Genomic DNA, 15,658 nt, shown 5'->3' with positions numbered 1-15,658 from the left:
CCCGCGGGGCCTTTCGCCGGCTCTGGACGGGGCTGAGCCGGTCTCGGAGCCCATTGCGCGGAGATAATACCTTAATTCACGAGGCACTTTGTTTCTAATCTTAATCGGATCTTGGTTGTTGGGTTTTTTTAACTATATTGGCAGGCCTAACAGAAGATATTACCACTTCCCACACATCTTTCCTCATTTTTCCTCTGAGACCATTATAGCTACTTTATCGGCTGTGATATAAATTGTTGAGTATTGCTCGATTAGCAGGAAAAGCAGGTTAGATTTTTTTATAAACAGCAGAAAGGTCAGCTTTTGTTTTTGAAGTTGCTGGTTACAGTAGAACTCCCCTCAGAGTTTGCTTACGTGCTTTCTTAGAAGCTGTTCTGAGAAACTTGGTTTTTTAAGGCGTTGGCAGTTGCTTAGCAAAGCTGGATATGGTGGGTGAACTATGAACTACTTCAGCAGGAAACGCAGAAGGGTTAAAAAAATAGTTCTGGAAACTCTCATCTTCTAGTTTGTCCTCTTGTGCTGGAGCAATGTCAGCTCGGCGTTCACCATTGCGACTAGGGGCATTGGATCTCGTGTGCTACATCCAGCCTATCCTCTGTAAGCTAGCAAGGCTTTTCACTTTCATACCTCAAAAGCTTTATATCAGTTTTGTTTTCCTCCTGGACGAAATGTTAAAGCAGTCTTGTCTGCTGTTGAAGATTTGCTCCCAGGAAACCGGTAATGAGATGCGAAGGTACGTCTTCTTAGATCACAGATTCAAATTGCGTCTGGCTCAGGAGATACGTGGCCTCACGAGTTGATTGCTTATTCATAATGACTGGTGTGTAGGAGCGGAGAGGGGAGAGAACAGGTGTTTCCATCCTCTTCTGCAGCAGTTGGTTTCAGTCTCGCTGTTGTGCAGGCATATACCTTACTAGAGAGGTTAACCACTGGTATTTCAGTTGCTTCCGTTTACTCTGGTGTGATCTCTCTAAGAGCCGTTCTGACCGGCCTGCTCTCTCGTATGAAACCAGAGCACTTCAGTGGGCTGGGGCTGCTAGACTATTGCTTCAAGCTAAGCTCATTTATATATTTATGCTTGAGCTTTTTTTAGGAGTCTGCACGAATGTTTTTGCAGATGGGAAACGTGAGCTTGAGAAATTGAAACACTTTGGCTGTAATCATCCTGTACCAGGCTTGAGCTCTGCCTGTAGGCCACGCTGTCTCCAAAATCCCTACCCCAAAACCAACTTAAGTGGAAACGAGTCAAAAGAGTGGGCAGCTGTTGTATTTATAGCCCGTGCATGTCTGCAAGTACTGCAGTTGTCTTTGTTCACCATGCCAGAGCGTATCGTGTGAAAACTACAGCACCCAACCTGTAACACTTCAGAAAATATCTGGGTAGTTTTGGGCCCATATTGCCTACAAGCGTCATCTTTCTGTACAAGCTGACAGAGGTGGCAGCCTCTGTACTCGTCCGATTTGAATGTGACCCACAGGCTCTTGTCAGGCTGTCCATGAAATAGTACCATCTGTAGCAACTCAGCGTGTAGACGGGAAGTTAGCTACGCGGGGAACTGGTCTTTCTTGCTAAGAGTTAGCAGCTCTTGAAAACCAGTGTAGCCTTGGCAAATCGAGTTGGTCTGCTGCCTTTCAGGTGGAGAGAATGAAGCTAGATACTAATGTAAGTTCAGACATGAAGAGGTGTTTTTCTTGGCTTGCCTAGCAGAAATCAAGTGAAATGCCAAAGTAGACATTTGAAGTCTGAGAAGGTGCCGCCTGGGCTGTGGGCTCAGAGCTGGTTTTCAAATGTGCAGTACTCCTACCGTGCTTATTCGCATAATTGTTACTCATAAACAGCAATTCTAGCTATCCTGATTGTTGTTTTAGGATAAAAGCTGCTTTCAGGTTGCTTTGTTCAGTTTCAACTCCCCCCTTCTGGAATGTTGTGCTGTGAAGACTGACGTATCAATATACCAAGCACATTAGATGATAAATGTTTGGTTTTTTCCCTGTTGCCTAGATAAGACTGTAGTATTGTGGGGAACCGTGCCATAAAACGACTTTGTGACCCACCAGAGCAGCAGCCTGACATGTGAAGCTTTTCACTTCATTCTAATTCCTCATTATATTTTATGATGTTCGGTGCCTGGAAAAACAGTTTACCAGTGTTCATTATTAAAAACAATTTGTAAGGATTTATAAGATCCTGGTGCCAACACCAGAAAAAATAAACTCATATCTGAATTTATCAATCACTTTAAATTGACGGGGTTTTTTCGGTCTTGAGGAAAGATGGCCACAGCTGTATGAAATATGTCGGCTGACTAGCTCTTCATCACGTGAGAAAGTTCTGGTTCCAGTAATTGCATTAGTGATCCTCATTTTAATTCCTCACAAGTGAAATGTGTATCATCTGGGAAAACGTCCCTCTCCTGCTTGCTTTTAGTAACCCACTTTGTTGTTTTGCAAGGTGCTGTGAAATCTAGGAAGCTGGAATTCTTTCTTTACCATTTAGAGATTTTAAAACTGGCTTCTTATTTACAGCATTAGTTTTAGGATGAGGAAAACCTTGCCAGAAGACTGGATTTGTTACCTAGGAAAAAACAATGAAAGCAGGTCGTTCCTGGAGCAGCAAAAGCAGTGAAACTCGGCTTGGCTGGGGTATAGATGTAGGCCTGGGGTTTACTGTGGACTCCTGCTGAAACTCTGCAGGCATTTGTAGCTCTTTGCCATGTGGACTCTTGGTCTCTTGTGAAGAATGAGCTCGTGATGCTGTTTTTCCCTTAGTTGGGGTACTTGCAAGCAGGGGATGGGGCCCTGGTTGAAAAAAATAGGTTTTTGTGATGGTTATTCTCCTGTCAAATCTGATCGAAATGGAGCGGGATTGCCATATTGTCTGTCTGGTTTTAGTGATGCTTATAAGTAGTAGCTGTGGGGTATCCTGAAGTCCTGTTACATCCACGCTGAGAGTACTTAGCAGAATCCTAAACAGCAGCAGAGACATCCTGAGCCTTCAGAGAGTTAGCTTTGAAGATGACAGCAGTTAGTTTGAAGAATATGGGGCATATTCTGATTTTGTACTGTGAACGCTAAAACCTGCATTGAAGTTATAGCTATGTTTATGGGCTGAACTGTTCAGCTTTCCAAGTAAAATTTTCCTTTATTCTCTTGGCAATTAAACGAGATGATGAGCCAATTCCATTCTGAATGAAAAGAGGGGAAGACAATGTTCAAACGGTCTATTTTTTTTTTTCTTCTTAAGGCATTTAAGTTATCTCTTAGCCTTCTTTACAAGCAATGCCAAAGTAAATTCTGATGCCTCTTAGCCGTCTCTCATTTTTGGAGACCAGCCATACACAAATGGTTGCACTTCTATCTTCCAGTACATATATAATTAGATCTGGCCCTGCAATGGAAGAGAGAGAGACTGAGAAAGCTCCTGAGGAGGAGCAGAGGCTGATTAATATGGATTATTAGAGATTGCTGATTGAAAGGCTGCAGCTGTGATTGCTGTAGCAAGGAGAAGGGAGCAAGGTCTCAGTGCTTGTAATGGTGTCTGCCAGGTCTTGTCTTCGGCTTACTCTAACAAAGATGTTTTCCGTGTGCTGTCCTGCACCCCATAATCAACTGTTACAGCCTGTCACCCATCTGTGGTTCTTTAAGGGGACGCTACTTCTACCATCCCTGACAGATACCCGCCTTGACTCTTACCGTAGCAGTTTATACCTTGAAGATGAGTTGGCAGGTTTTCCTGAACTCCTCCCCAAAGCTGTGTGTTTGACTGAGAAGCTGACCTGACAGGTATAATTTAGTTTTGTTCTCTGTTTCTCTTTAACAGGCGACTGCGATGTCAGTGGATTGCCTGGGACAGCGCGCAGTACTCTCGGGGTGAGTGTGACAGTCCCCATTAGAAATGTATGACAGTCATTTCCACAAGCCAAATCAGCAACCTTCAGGCTGACCTCAATGGCAGGGCTTATGCATTGTTTCAGAAAGGTGCAGCTGAATTCTGTTCAAGGCTTGATGAAAAGGATTCTGGTTCACGTTTCCAATTGGATACAAAGTGGAAAGCCAGCAACAACAGCATGATAAAATACTGGCTTTCCTGTTGCACGCTTTCCCCAATCCGCTTGTGGGAGGTGGAGCATCATGAAGTACTGTTTGGATTCTGCTTGAAATACAGATGAAATCATTTCCTTAAGGCAAAATTTGCCCCAAATATTCCTGTGGTGTATTTGGGCAGAGGAGCCAAGCTCTCTGACCTGCTCCTCTGCTGGTTCAGTGTGGGATGATACTCAACAAGAGCAGTAGGTGCCATAGACTCCAAGCTGCCAGAGCTCCCAGGAGGGCTTGGCATTATGTAGCCACCTCCAGGGCAAGTCTTCAAACAGCTCAGCAGTTGCCTGCCCAGCTGCCGCCTTTCAGTGCTAACAGCTATTCCTGTCCCACTGTCAGTGACACAATTACCACACCAATTAGGATGTTCGCTTCAAATTCAGGATCATGTGGGTGCAGCTGAACTTTGGTCAGTCTTAGAGGAAACAGGTACTCTGATACAACTTGAAGGCCCGCTCGTTTCCCTGTAAACCTTTAGTCCAGCAGCCCTGCACAGGAATAACCAGCTCAGCAGCTGGTTTGGGTCTAACTTGATACCTCTTCCTCCTTACACCTGCCCAGTTTCACAGCTTGCTTATTTGGGCCAACAGCAAGCTGGGGATGGCTTGCCTGCAATTCAACATCAGGTCTGTGACCCTCTGCTTTTCAGGCTTCTCCTGCATGCTCAGCAGCGCTTCAGGACTCCCCTCAGTTATTTTAAAGCTGTGCGAGAGCCTCAGAGGGCTCAGCATCTTCACTCTTCAGAGTAGGGAGCCCCAAGGACTTTGGTCTGGAAAGGCAGCAAAGATGTTCTTTGTGTTCCTTCTCTCGGGAAAATTCACAGTGCTCAGAGCAGCTGTATGCTTGCTACGCAGCTGACGTATGTGATGCTGGTGTGGTTAATTATGTATGGTTCAATATGTTTTGGTGCTGGTCTTCCACTAGAGTTCAGCTGGCTCACAATTATTTCTGGGCGGTTTATCTTGCTTGTAAGATGAATCACAATGTGGAGGGAATGATACCTTGCCTAGCTTTGTGGGGAGTTGGTCACATCCAGCAGGATGTATGAGCTCAGGTTTAGCATCATGCAAATACATCTCTGCAGCATATAGGGTTAGCTCAGGTAAGTAGTATAACCAGATTAGTGCAGTGCTGTGTCCACCCATGTTAATAAGCTGCTGCAGCTGAGCTAGCTCTGTGCAGATGTACTTGTACTGTCTGCAGAACCAAACCCCCAAACTGTGGTGTGGAAACACGCAGCCACGTAGAATCATCTTATGTTTGTCAAGGCTCATTAACTCTTGCTCAGAGCTACCTCTCCAGACTGATGCTGGCTCCTGTGGAACTATTGCGTTGCACTCCCAGCCCTGTGCCACCTCGGTTCTGCTGCTGCATTGGGCCAGCAAAGCGTATTTGGATGTGTTTGCACCATTTCCCAGCGCTGCCTTTTGTATCCTAGTTATCTGGGGGTTTCTGTGGTCTGAGCTACCCATTACATTTGCAAATCCTGTCTAATTTCAGCGTGTCTCTTCATATTTTTTTTTTTAAATGTAGCCCTTTTTCAAGTACGTGGTCAAATGTAGCGTTCTCAGGAATAGTATTTTCATCTGTCTTGTCAAATGCTTCTCTTTGGTCCTCTAGGCACAAGGCTGTGAACTCCATGTGAGCTTGGAGTTTTGAGATCGGTCCTGTGTGATACGGCCTCTTTGTACCTGTGTGTCTTGCAGCCGCCGTTTCCTCTACATAGTCAACCTGGATGCACCAAACGAGGGTCATCGAAAGATCTCGCGACAGAGCAAGTGGGACATCGGGGCAGTGCAGTGGAACCCACACGACAGCTACGCGTACTACTTTGCAGCTTCGGTGAGTTCACTCATTTAAAAGCTGTAGCTCGTCATCTTCCCCGGTGTTTCATGGGTGGACTTCTGCAGACTTGGAAGGCTGCATGGAGCTGGCACAGGCATGCCCCTGCAAGTCACGTTGCAAGATCAAGGCCTAGCTCTGATTTACTGCCAGGGAGGTATTTGGCTTGGTGGTTCTCAATTTTTGGTCGGCCAGTGTTGAATCTAGTTTTGCTTGCTTGTCTTTTATAAAACACCTTGCCAAATAAATCGGGCATCCAAATGGTCCTTTTCTGGAAGAAAGGGGGGATGTGCTCTCTTTCTAACTTCCATTCTGTTATGAGATCTGCGCGCTTACTGAATTTCTTGCTCTGTGCTCTTTTCTTTTCACCTCCCTGCCTTCCTGGTGGGATGTGGTGCACCAGGCAGTCTGTAAATAGCACGAGTCAATACTGGCTCACCACTGTAACAATCTAGGTTTGCGGATGGGCAGGGACCAAGTCAGCGAGGAGTTCTTATTCAGTGTGAGGAGAAGTAAATAGGCTGGTCTGAAGAAGCAGTAGTGGCCATCTGAGACTTGAGTGTGGTTTTTAGCTCTGATCTTTACAGAGCATAATAGACCGAGTAGCTTGTTCATCCGGAGCCCTGAGCTTCTGCTAGCAGCAGTCTTAGCCATCAACCACAGCGCTGCAGCAACCGGCACTAGCCCAGCGCAGACTGTTCTCATGGTGAGGTGCCTTTGCTGCCGTGTTGCATCTGCTTTTATAGCCTAAGAATCCTGGAATAGCTGGGGTTAGAGAAGTTTCATCTATTTTTTTGAGAAAACACTTAGCTAAAGGTGGTTTCCTGGGATTTTTGTTCCTTTTGCTTCCTGGACTGGCTATGATTGAAATTAAAGGCAGTCCTAAAAGTGGACCAGTGTTGTCAGTTAGGAGCCTTTGCTTGTTTGCTCTCTGACATTCCCCAGCCTGTCTCCTCCCGCTCTGGTACATGACTGACATCTTAAAGGTGCATTCAGCAGCTGTCTGCTTCTGAGTGGAAAGTTAGTAAAACTTGCAAAAAGGTGTCCTTTGGTGCCACTTCTGGATACAGTCTGTGAAAATCAAAACCAAATAAGGAAATGTGCTGTGCAGGCCACGAGTAGAGCGGGAAAGCTTCTTTTCAAACACACTCTGAAGGCAATATCCAGTGATCGGTTAACACTGGTCTGAGCAGGACCCTGCTGCAAAGGGGAGCTGTGCCCATCTCGCCCGTCTGAGCACTCCTGTCTCTTGCTGCCCTGAGCGGACACGGGAACCCATCTTGTTCCAGACTGAAACTAGGTGTAGCTGGAATCAAACCTTGCTGCTCCCGTTTATAAATGAAGATACTAAGATGCTCTGGTGATTTAGACGTAGTTGCTGACACACATCAGGTGAGGAATCCCTAAGATGAGATCGGGCAGCTTTTCCAGTTTGGGTCAGAAACACTCCCTTTCCAGCCATCTCACAGTTGGCTGGCATTTTGGTGCTGATGCAGTACAGCCCTGTCCTAGGACTAGAATTTAGCCTGTCTTGTTTAGAAGTGGAAAGCGGATTTACAGCATGTGCTCAGGTCTGTGTGTCCCAGGTCAGGACTGGAGGCAGTGTGGATGTGTTTGAGGGCCATACCTAAGGGGGCAAAGATGCATTGGGAAGGCTAAATCAGCTTGGATTCAGCACTGTGAAGATGTGATTTGCTACTTCTGGACTCAAGCTGGCTGTCAGTCCCCCGTGAGTCTGCTGTTGAGGTCATCGTATGTTCAGGTATACCACACAAGTGTTGTAGACGGCCCTGAGGGTCCTATCCCTCTGCATCCTTGTGGATGGAAAGGGAGTGTAAAAGGCTACCATCCTGTTTGCCAACAGCTTCACCTGGTTTGCAGTGCCGTTAATTGGAAGTGGTGCAGGCAGGGGGGAAGCCTGTCCTCGTGTTTGGATAAGGGCTTCTTATTTTTTAGCTTCTTTCCAGAAGAGCTGAAACATGTCCTCTTGCTGTGCTTGGCTCTGTCTGCCCTCTGGCTCAAGCACATTTCTGAGGACTCCTAAGCTGTTGTTTCAGAAATGCCATTGTTTGCCATCCTAGATCCTTGTTACTTCTTTTGTGTGGTCACAAATGCTTGAACAAGAGGGTGATGAAATTGTTGGAAGCGTGTACTGATATTTATCACAAGAAGCACATTTTTTAGAAAATCGTACTGGGAGGAGCTGTCATTCTCCCATACCTGGTGCTACAGGCAACACTTTCCATGTGAGATGCCCCACTAAAAGTCTTGAGAAAATTCTGGTGATCCTTATCTCGTAGCATCAACTCTGGAGTCCTGGACAAATCCCGTTGGGTAATTTCACTCTGCCCCCTTAAATCCTTCTGTCAATGAGAAACATGCAAGGACTTTTCCTTGCCTCGAGCTCTTGTGCAGCCCTGCTGTGAGCTATTAGAGAAACGCCATATATTGTTGCTGAATTGGGAGGACACCTTCAATTTCAGGGAAGGCTGGAGTGTTTTATCCATCTGCAAGTTCAAATTCATATCAAGCAGCTTTGGGGTAAAAAAACCAAAAACACCACCACAAAAACCTGTCACAAAAAATGTAAAATAAGTCTTTTCTCTATTATCTTTTCCCTCATCTACCTGTAAGTTTGAAAACAAGGGGCTAATGAAGATCAAATTTTGAAGTCATGTTATTTCTGTTTTTGCAAAATCAACATGAATTTCCAGTCATGGCCCAAAACCCGCTGTGCTTGGTGCTATATATGCACCCAAAAAGGCAATTCCTGCCCCAGAAAGATTAGAGTTGGCCTGGGCTGAAGTGAACCTTGACTGGGGCAGAACATGAACTTAAAGCACAATAACTAGTTTCAAGTAACTTTGTGTGTGGCTGCATTTGGGGGAGGATTTACTCCTGGAATGAATGAAGAAGCCCTAATTAATGTTGTCATTGATTCATCTGGTTTGCTCCTGTGGTTTATGGTTAGTGATAAGCACTTAAGGCTTTTTTTCCTGGGCTGGCCAGGATGGAAGTACCCTTGAGGAGGTGACCTTGAAGCCATTAGATTGTATTGTTCATGTTTGACAATGGCCCTGATTATCCCAGAAGAGAATCAAGGGAGAGTTGAGGAGGCCCAGTGGTGATCCATCATCCCCCTCACTGAAAACTCCAGTTGTGAATCTGAACAGACTGGCAGGGTATTCCGGCAGAGAGAATTTGGCTGCCTGTTGCCTGCAGTTACAGCACGTTGTTAGGAAATAAAGCTCCGAGAACATCATTTCGTGGAAACATTTTGCAATATGATTTTTTTTCTCCCATTCTTGTTTATCTCCCTTTTTAAGTGGGTGTAATTAAAGTGTAAGCTTTTGAGAGTCCTTGCAGCCTGTAGGTTCATCTTTGCTCTCCTGCTTTGGGCAAGGACTTGGCTAACTGCAGTGTGACTCACTGGTGACTGACGTTACCAAAGAGAAGGGAACCTGGTCCTGACACATGGATTCCTGTCCAACCTTGTTCGCCTGACACTGTCTCCTTTCTTCCATCTAATTTCAGAGCAATCAGCGAGTTGACCTGTATAAGTGGAAGGAAGGTAATGGTGAAGTCTGCACATCGCTGCAAGGACACACACGTGTGATCAGGTGAGGAGCAAGCGATGCTGCAGACTGCTGGGTGGAAAACGATGGGTTGTTTCACAGAAGGTGGATGTTTCGGTCCTGGCCCCGCTCAGGCTCTGCTCTGAGCCTGTTTTAACTCTCTTTTCTGGAGTGTACTGTCTGCCCCTCTGTCCTGCCTTCCCATTTGGAGATGATGATTTGAAGCTGCTCACCCTCTCATGGCTTCCCCCAGTATATCAACTTAGCCTTTGATGGCTCAAGTGTCATTGCCTTAGGCTGCTGTCCTTGTAATGAACAGCAACCGTCATCTGCCAAACAGATAGCAGCATGTTTGTTAAATTGAATCCCAGCCGTGTTTCTGTGTGATAGCAGCTTAATTAAAGCAGGTAATCCCAAAGATCAAGTTCACGGTATGTTACGGTGGTGCAGGGGAGACTTCTGCCTCTGGTTCTAGGGGTGTATTTTAGTGCTGGGCTGGAAATGCAGGTGAAGGACCGTTTTTATTCGAGCTCCTGACTGTGGAAAGTAATCGCAGCCCTTGAAATGGCTGACTGGGGCCTGTTTGTGTCCCAGGTGCACCTGGTGAGCCCAACAGGAAGGCATCCCAGAGTTGAGGGGTTGATGCCAAGAATGTGTGATAACTGGGAACTTGCTGAGACAGCGTCCCTTTTCCTGTGGAGGAAAGAGCACACGCACGATAGCTGCAAAGTTCAGGGCTAGGAGGATGCTTCACTGGAATTTACTTAGAAGGATTTCATTGCTTCTTGGAATTTACTTAGAGAAATGATTAAGATCTTGCTTTTTACTTAAAAAGTTTCAGTAGATGTCATGGAGTGGCCATGAATTTGTCAGAGAAATGTACTAGGGGCTTGTGAGAAGTTGATGAAAACTGCGCTTTTCTCTGCTGAGCTACTATGATTTTGCATTTGCAGCGACTTGGACTGGGCGGTGTTTGAGCCAGACCTGCTGGTCACCAGTTCTGTTGACACATACATCTACATCTGGGACATCAAGTAAGAATCAGTATGTTTCTGCACTGCAAGGAAATCATTGGACTCCTTTCCATAATTAGCAGCTTGCAGGGCAAAGCATGCACTGATGGGTGCTGCTCTTCAGCTGTGCTTGCAGGGGCTTCATCTGCTTCCCATAATCTCAAAGGTGCCTTCTGTTCCCCTAGTTTCAAGCCAGTTCGGAGTCAATGAAGGGCAGCAGAGTGGTACGGTTAAGCCACAGTCATGCTCCTGTTTTGAAAAAATACCGACTGGCTTCACTCCCTACCCACTTCAGATCTTTCCTCGGGAGCTTTTCCTGGAGCCCAAGGGCGTTCCTCAACCTGTTGGGTTTTTTAGCTGAGTGAATGCACACCGTTTCATGATCCTGCAGCCATTTTCCACTAAATTCAGTGATTGTTGCTGGCCCTCCCTCAGCAGTGGGAAGACTGGCAGTGGTATTGAGGAATCTTTTCCTGTTCGTGTCTTCCCTTGCTTCCTGGTGCTTTCTATCAGGAGTAATTTCAGGGTAACAGATCTTTCCAAATCCACTAATATTACAACCCCGCGTTTTACACCTGAGAAGCGAGGAGCTGGCACTGGGACTGCTGGGTTCTCTTGCTGGCTGTACAGCAACACTTTATGACCCCCAGCAAGTCACTTGGTTCCCCTCTGCCTCCCTTGCTCAGTTGTAATAGGAGGATAATTATATAACCCCACTGCACCAGGCTACCCTGAGGCTTGTTTAGCTCCTATGAAGCACTTAGATCCTTGGTTAAATGGTGCTTGAGAATGGCAATATATTATTAATGTGTAATTAAAAGGCAGAGAGAGACAATAACTGCTGGTTGTGTTTCCTGTGATACTATCTTAGTGCCAAGCAAAAAATAAGAGTTCTCTGAAGGTTGTTATCAGAAGCCCTGCTTTAACTCTATTGTGCCCTTCCATCATTTTGTGTGTGCGTATATCATTTGTCCAGAAATGCTTGCTTAGGCAGTCTCTGACTAGCCTCTACATCCCACTTGTGCTAGTAAGATCTCTGCGCTTGCTGGGGCAGCGAGGTCCTGGGGCTGCTGGCCTCCAGCAAGTGAACATCCTGCTGAAGCGGCTGTCTCTAGTGACACCCTAGGGAGATAGCCCTGCGGTAAGGGCAGCTGGAAATTCCCCACGTAATTTCTCATACAAAATAACTTTTTGTTTAGGCAGAAATTCTTAGAGGAAGAGGTACAGTCCATTCCGGAAAATGTTCTGCTTTTCAGCAAACACAAAAAGCCAAAGACAATATTCCTCATTTTCACTGGCATTTTTCGTGAAAGGGCAGGTGAATTCCTGAGGAGCAAGGTCAAAGAGCGAATTATTGCCCTGATCCGTGTCCTGGCTGCTAGGAGTTGTCATGGTGCCGCACTGGCTTCTGCCACCACAGAATTTGGTCTGTAGAGTCTGCACACAGCTGGGCTTATTTCCTACTAATTTTGTTGTTATATGCTAGATGTGAAGTCTTTGCTCTGAAGTCACTGCTCCATCTGCCTTGAATCAGGGTCTGCAAAGGCTTGACAAACCCATCAGTGGCGTTTGTCGAGTTTTTCCACAGCTCTGTTCCTTCTAATCCTCCTGGGAAAGGCTGTTTTGTTGCTTCCTGCAGCAACGCTTTGCGAGTCCAGTGTTTCCTTGCCTGCCCAGTTGCAACATGCCACGCTTCGCACGTGTTTCTCCTCCCTCTAGTCCCCTTCAACTCCATCCTATGTCCTAGACTTGCTGCTCTATGTGGTGGCAAGCCAGAATGGCTGTTGTCCTCCAGCCAGTCGCTTTTTTCTTTATTCCATTTAACATGGTGTATTTTGGTAAACTGAAGGCACGTTAGCTCCCAAGAGGCAGCAATAAAATTAGCCCTGGAATAGCAAGGAGCTCACTGGGGAGGCTGGACCCGCTGGGCTATGCTGTGGGTACTCACATCAGCCATGCTGTGTTTCAGAGACACCAGGAAGCCTACAGTCTCCCTCTCTGCGGTCGGTAAGTATGACGTGTGTGTGTGTGATGTAGGCATTAAACAAGCCTATTGTTGTATGCCTCTGCTGTTATTCTTCCCTCCGAGGCTGAATGTGGCAGAGTACAGAAGTGCCACCGTGTGTGATTGTCCCATGTGGTAGCAGCCTGAGAGGCTCCAGTTCACAGCTCCTTTTAGAGGAGCAGAATGCAGAAGGGATGTGGAGCCTTTGGAGGTTCCCAGGCATGGAGGGTGGTGGTGGCGCTTGGACTCTCTGTCCTAAAATTGGTGGACAGTTACATAGCATTTGTGCCTTCTAGACATGAGTAGCTTCTTCCCTGCTAAACCACCCTCTTGCACTGCTTGTCCTGTGTTGTCTGTCTGCAATTTCTCCATGTCCTTTTATGTTTGATTGAATCAGCTGAGAAACTAAATCGCACCCCAGGCAGCGGTGTTGAATGCTGCCGACTGCCAGCCTGCCCCCTTACTTACTGAGGGGCTGGGTACATTAACCAGCTGTATCTGCTTTCCTGCGGCACCCTCAACGTGCAGGCAGCTGCAGTGGTGGCACAAAGGTGCTCTCTTTGGGCTGCGCTTGCTCTGGAAAGGCACTTGTCAAGGCTGTCGGCAGCGCGACTGTCCAGCCGCCTGTAATACCGCCTGCTGGCAGGTGCTGTGTGTCAGTCCTCACCGGCTGCATGTTGGAACTGGGCAAAGTACGGATGATGAGCAAAACGTCCTTTTCCTGAGTTACTGTCCCCAGTATTACAGCAATCCTCGCAACGTGTGTGTCTCATGCTCTGCTGCTTAGATCTCCTTAGGCTACACATCTGCAGTGGCTCCCCCTTCCCTCCCAGCCAGCAAACCTCTCTGTCACAGTGATGCGAAAAACTTACTGAATCAGAGAGAAGCAGTGTTCGGTTCTGGCGCCTGGGATGAGGTTTCACAGGTCAGCTGAGCCAGCCCAGCAGCCAGCTCCCCAGAAAGCTTCCTTCCTCCCATGCCCGATTCTGTTTAGTGCTGGTCCAGACATTTGTGTACCCTTCAGTGAGGGGATCAAATCAATCAACTGGCAGCCTATTTGCAGCTTTTTTACCCCTGGACTAGCTGTTTGCCAGGTTGTCAGGATGAATCTGCTCACCGTGCAGCAGGAGGTGGGTAGTGAAGGTGGGGAATAGCAGCAGGCTGAGATCCATTTAGCTTTCTTATGGACCTCACCTTTCTGATAGCTTAAAATGTCTTGAAAATACTGGCAGAATAAGGATGGACAGAATATGTATTTCTCTTACAATATCTGAACAATCCACATCAACTGAAGCTATATCTTGCTGCTTATTAGAAATAACCAACCAACTTCTGATTTTAGGCACTTGACTGAATCCTTCCTGATACCATATAATGATATCTGGACCATCATCCAGTTTCTTTACAGTGCCATTGATGTCTTTGATTTCTGTGGTGTATTTTGACGGTTGGGCCTTCTGGTCCACCCAGTGAGTCTACCTCCAGCTGGCCAGACACGAGGTCCACCTGCACTGCAGCCTTCTCCTACACCTGTATTTTAGTAATAGATCAGTAACACTGATTCCCTGTATAGCATCAGATAGTATAGAGGGTGTTGGGGAGACAAAGAAATCGATCCTTGAGCACCTGGAAGTAGCTTGAATCAAAACAGAAGGGATTTGGGAGGGGGCGATGAACCTGCAGTTCTTGTCTGGATGAAGTTGCTCCATCTGAACTAATGGACATGAGTATTTTAATCAGGTACAACCCATGGCTAGAAATTGCGATGAAGATCTCTGAGCGTGTAACTGGAACACTCGTGCTTTGAGGTCCTCAGGACACAAACACTAAGCTGAGGAATCGGGAGTTAATCCTTTTCATGCCATCCTTCATGCTGGCTTCTGGGATATCTTTCCTCTGAACTGCCCTTCCTGTGCTAAGAAGGGCAGCTCTAAGCCCAGGTCAAGGGTCTGTTGTGGCCACCTACTTTATAATCACTTGTTTTGACCTGCTCTGTTTGTGCTACAGCTGGAGCTTCCCAGGTCAAATGGAACAAGAAGAATGCCAACTGTTTAGCAACAAGCCACGATGGGGATGTCCGAATATGGGACAAAAGGGTGAGTTGAGGGTCTCTTGAGCAGCCTGTGCATATTACCATGTAGCCGATACAGACATCCCTCTGGTCAGAGATAAATACTGAGAAAAACATACTACTTCATCCCAAATCTCTCCTGTGGGTCGATTTAAACTAGAGAGAATTGGGAGCCCGCGAGCCTGAAGAGAGCATGTAGATAGCCTCCTTCCCCAGAAACTGTGCCCATTAACATTTTGCTTTTGATCTCATAGTACTTAACTGTTTTACTGAGTATAAAGCATGGTTCAGGGCTGCGCTCGGTGACTGGAATTTCCCACACCTTCACAGGACCTTTCCTTCAACTAGTTTTGCTGAGCTATTTGCCCTTCCCCAGCAGGAGGGTGTTCCACCTCTTGCCCTTGTTCAAGTGTCTCTTTTTTTATGTCAAAGAACTAGACCAAATTTCAGGAGTCCTGTGCTGAGAAGGCGAATGTCTCTCCTTGCAGAAACCCAGCACTGCAATAGAGTACTTGGCAGCTCATCTCTCTAAAATCCACGGTCTGGATTGGCATCCTGACAATGAGTATACGTTGGCCACTTCCAGCCAGGACAACTCTGTCAGGGTAAGTGTTGCTTCTGGGACTCCTGCTTGGGAGACGTCAGGGTGGTGGAGCAGATCCCCTTCTACTACTGCTGAATTCTTGGGGACTGCTTGCCATTGGCAAGATCTGGATCCTTGTTTTTTGATTTCTGGCAGCCTGTGTGTGTTGAGCCAGGGGTGCGCTTAGGGAACAGGCAGAGAAGTCATTGCAGGATGGGTGCACATATGTTTGCCACATATCTGTGGTGGTTTGGGCAGTACTGAAGCTGAAAACAACCGCCTCTGCCTATTGCTTGCCAGAAGGGAGCTGGCCACACATGCCAGAAGAGCCTTCTCCCCAAAACGCAGTGTTGCCAGCCTCAAGCTGATTACAGCAGCTTGGGGGGAGACACACTCCAGGCCCTGGGGTTCCCAAACTTATGTTGAATTGGGTTATCAATAAGAGACTGCCTGCAAGCATTGCTATGCAGG

At 46.7% G+C, this 15,658-nt stretch overlaps 1 protein-coding gene across 1 annotated transcript in view; it reads left to right on the top strand.

Annotated features, from left to right (window-relative positions):
* Positions 1 to 3,823: 3,823 nt before the first annotated feature.
* The window catches only part of WDR59 (WD repeat domain 59), a 45,726-nt gene continuing 33,891 nt past the window's right edge, over positions 3,824 to 15,658 (top strand). The window contains exons 1-7 of the mRNA XM_009290796.1: positions 3,824 to 3,870; positions 5,805 to 5,940; positions 9,475 to 9,560; positions 10,469 to 10,549; positions 12,498 to 12,535; positions 14,541 to 14,629; positions 15,093 to 15,209. Of these exons, the coding sequence (XP_009289071.1) occupies positions 3,830 to 3,870; positions 5,805 to 5,940; positions 9,475 to 9,560; positions 10,469 to 10,549; positions 12,498 to 12,535; positions 14,541 to 14,629; positions 15,093 to 15,209 (588 nt within the window). The 5' untranslated portion in view covers positions 3,824 to 3,829. The remainder of the gene's footprint in view (positions 3,871 to 5,804; positions 5,941 to 9,474; positions 9,561 to 10,468; positions 10,550 to 12,497; positions 12,536 to 14,540; positions 14,630 to 15,092; positions 15,210 to 15,658) is intronic.

The sequence above is a fragment of the Aptenodytes forsteri genome, unplaced genomic scaffold (genome assembly GCF_000699145.1).
Source record: "Aptenodytes forsteri isolate BGI_AS27 unplaced genomic scaffold, ASM69914v1 Scaffold14, whole genome shotgun sequence".
Classification (NCBI taxonomy): domain Eukaryota; kingdom Metazoa; phylum Chordata; class Aves; order Sphenisciformes; family Spheniscidae; genus Aptenodytes; species Aptenodytes forsteri.
Note: the sequence above shows the minus strand (reverse complement) of the source record. Positions and strands in the feature narration are given on the sequence as shown.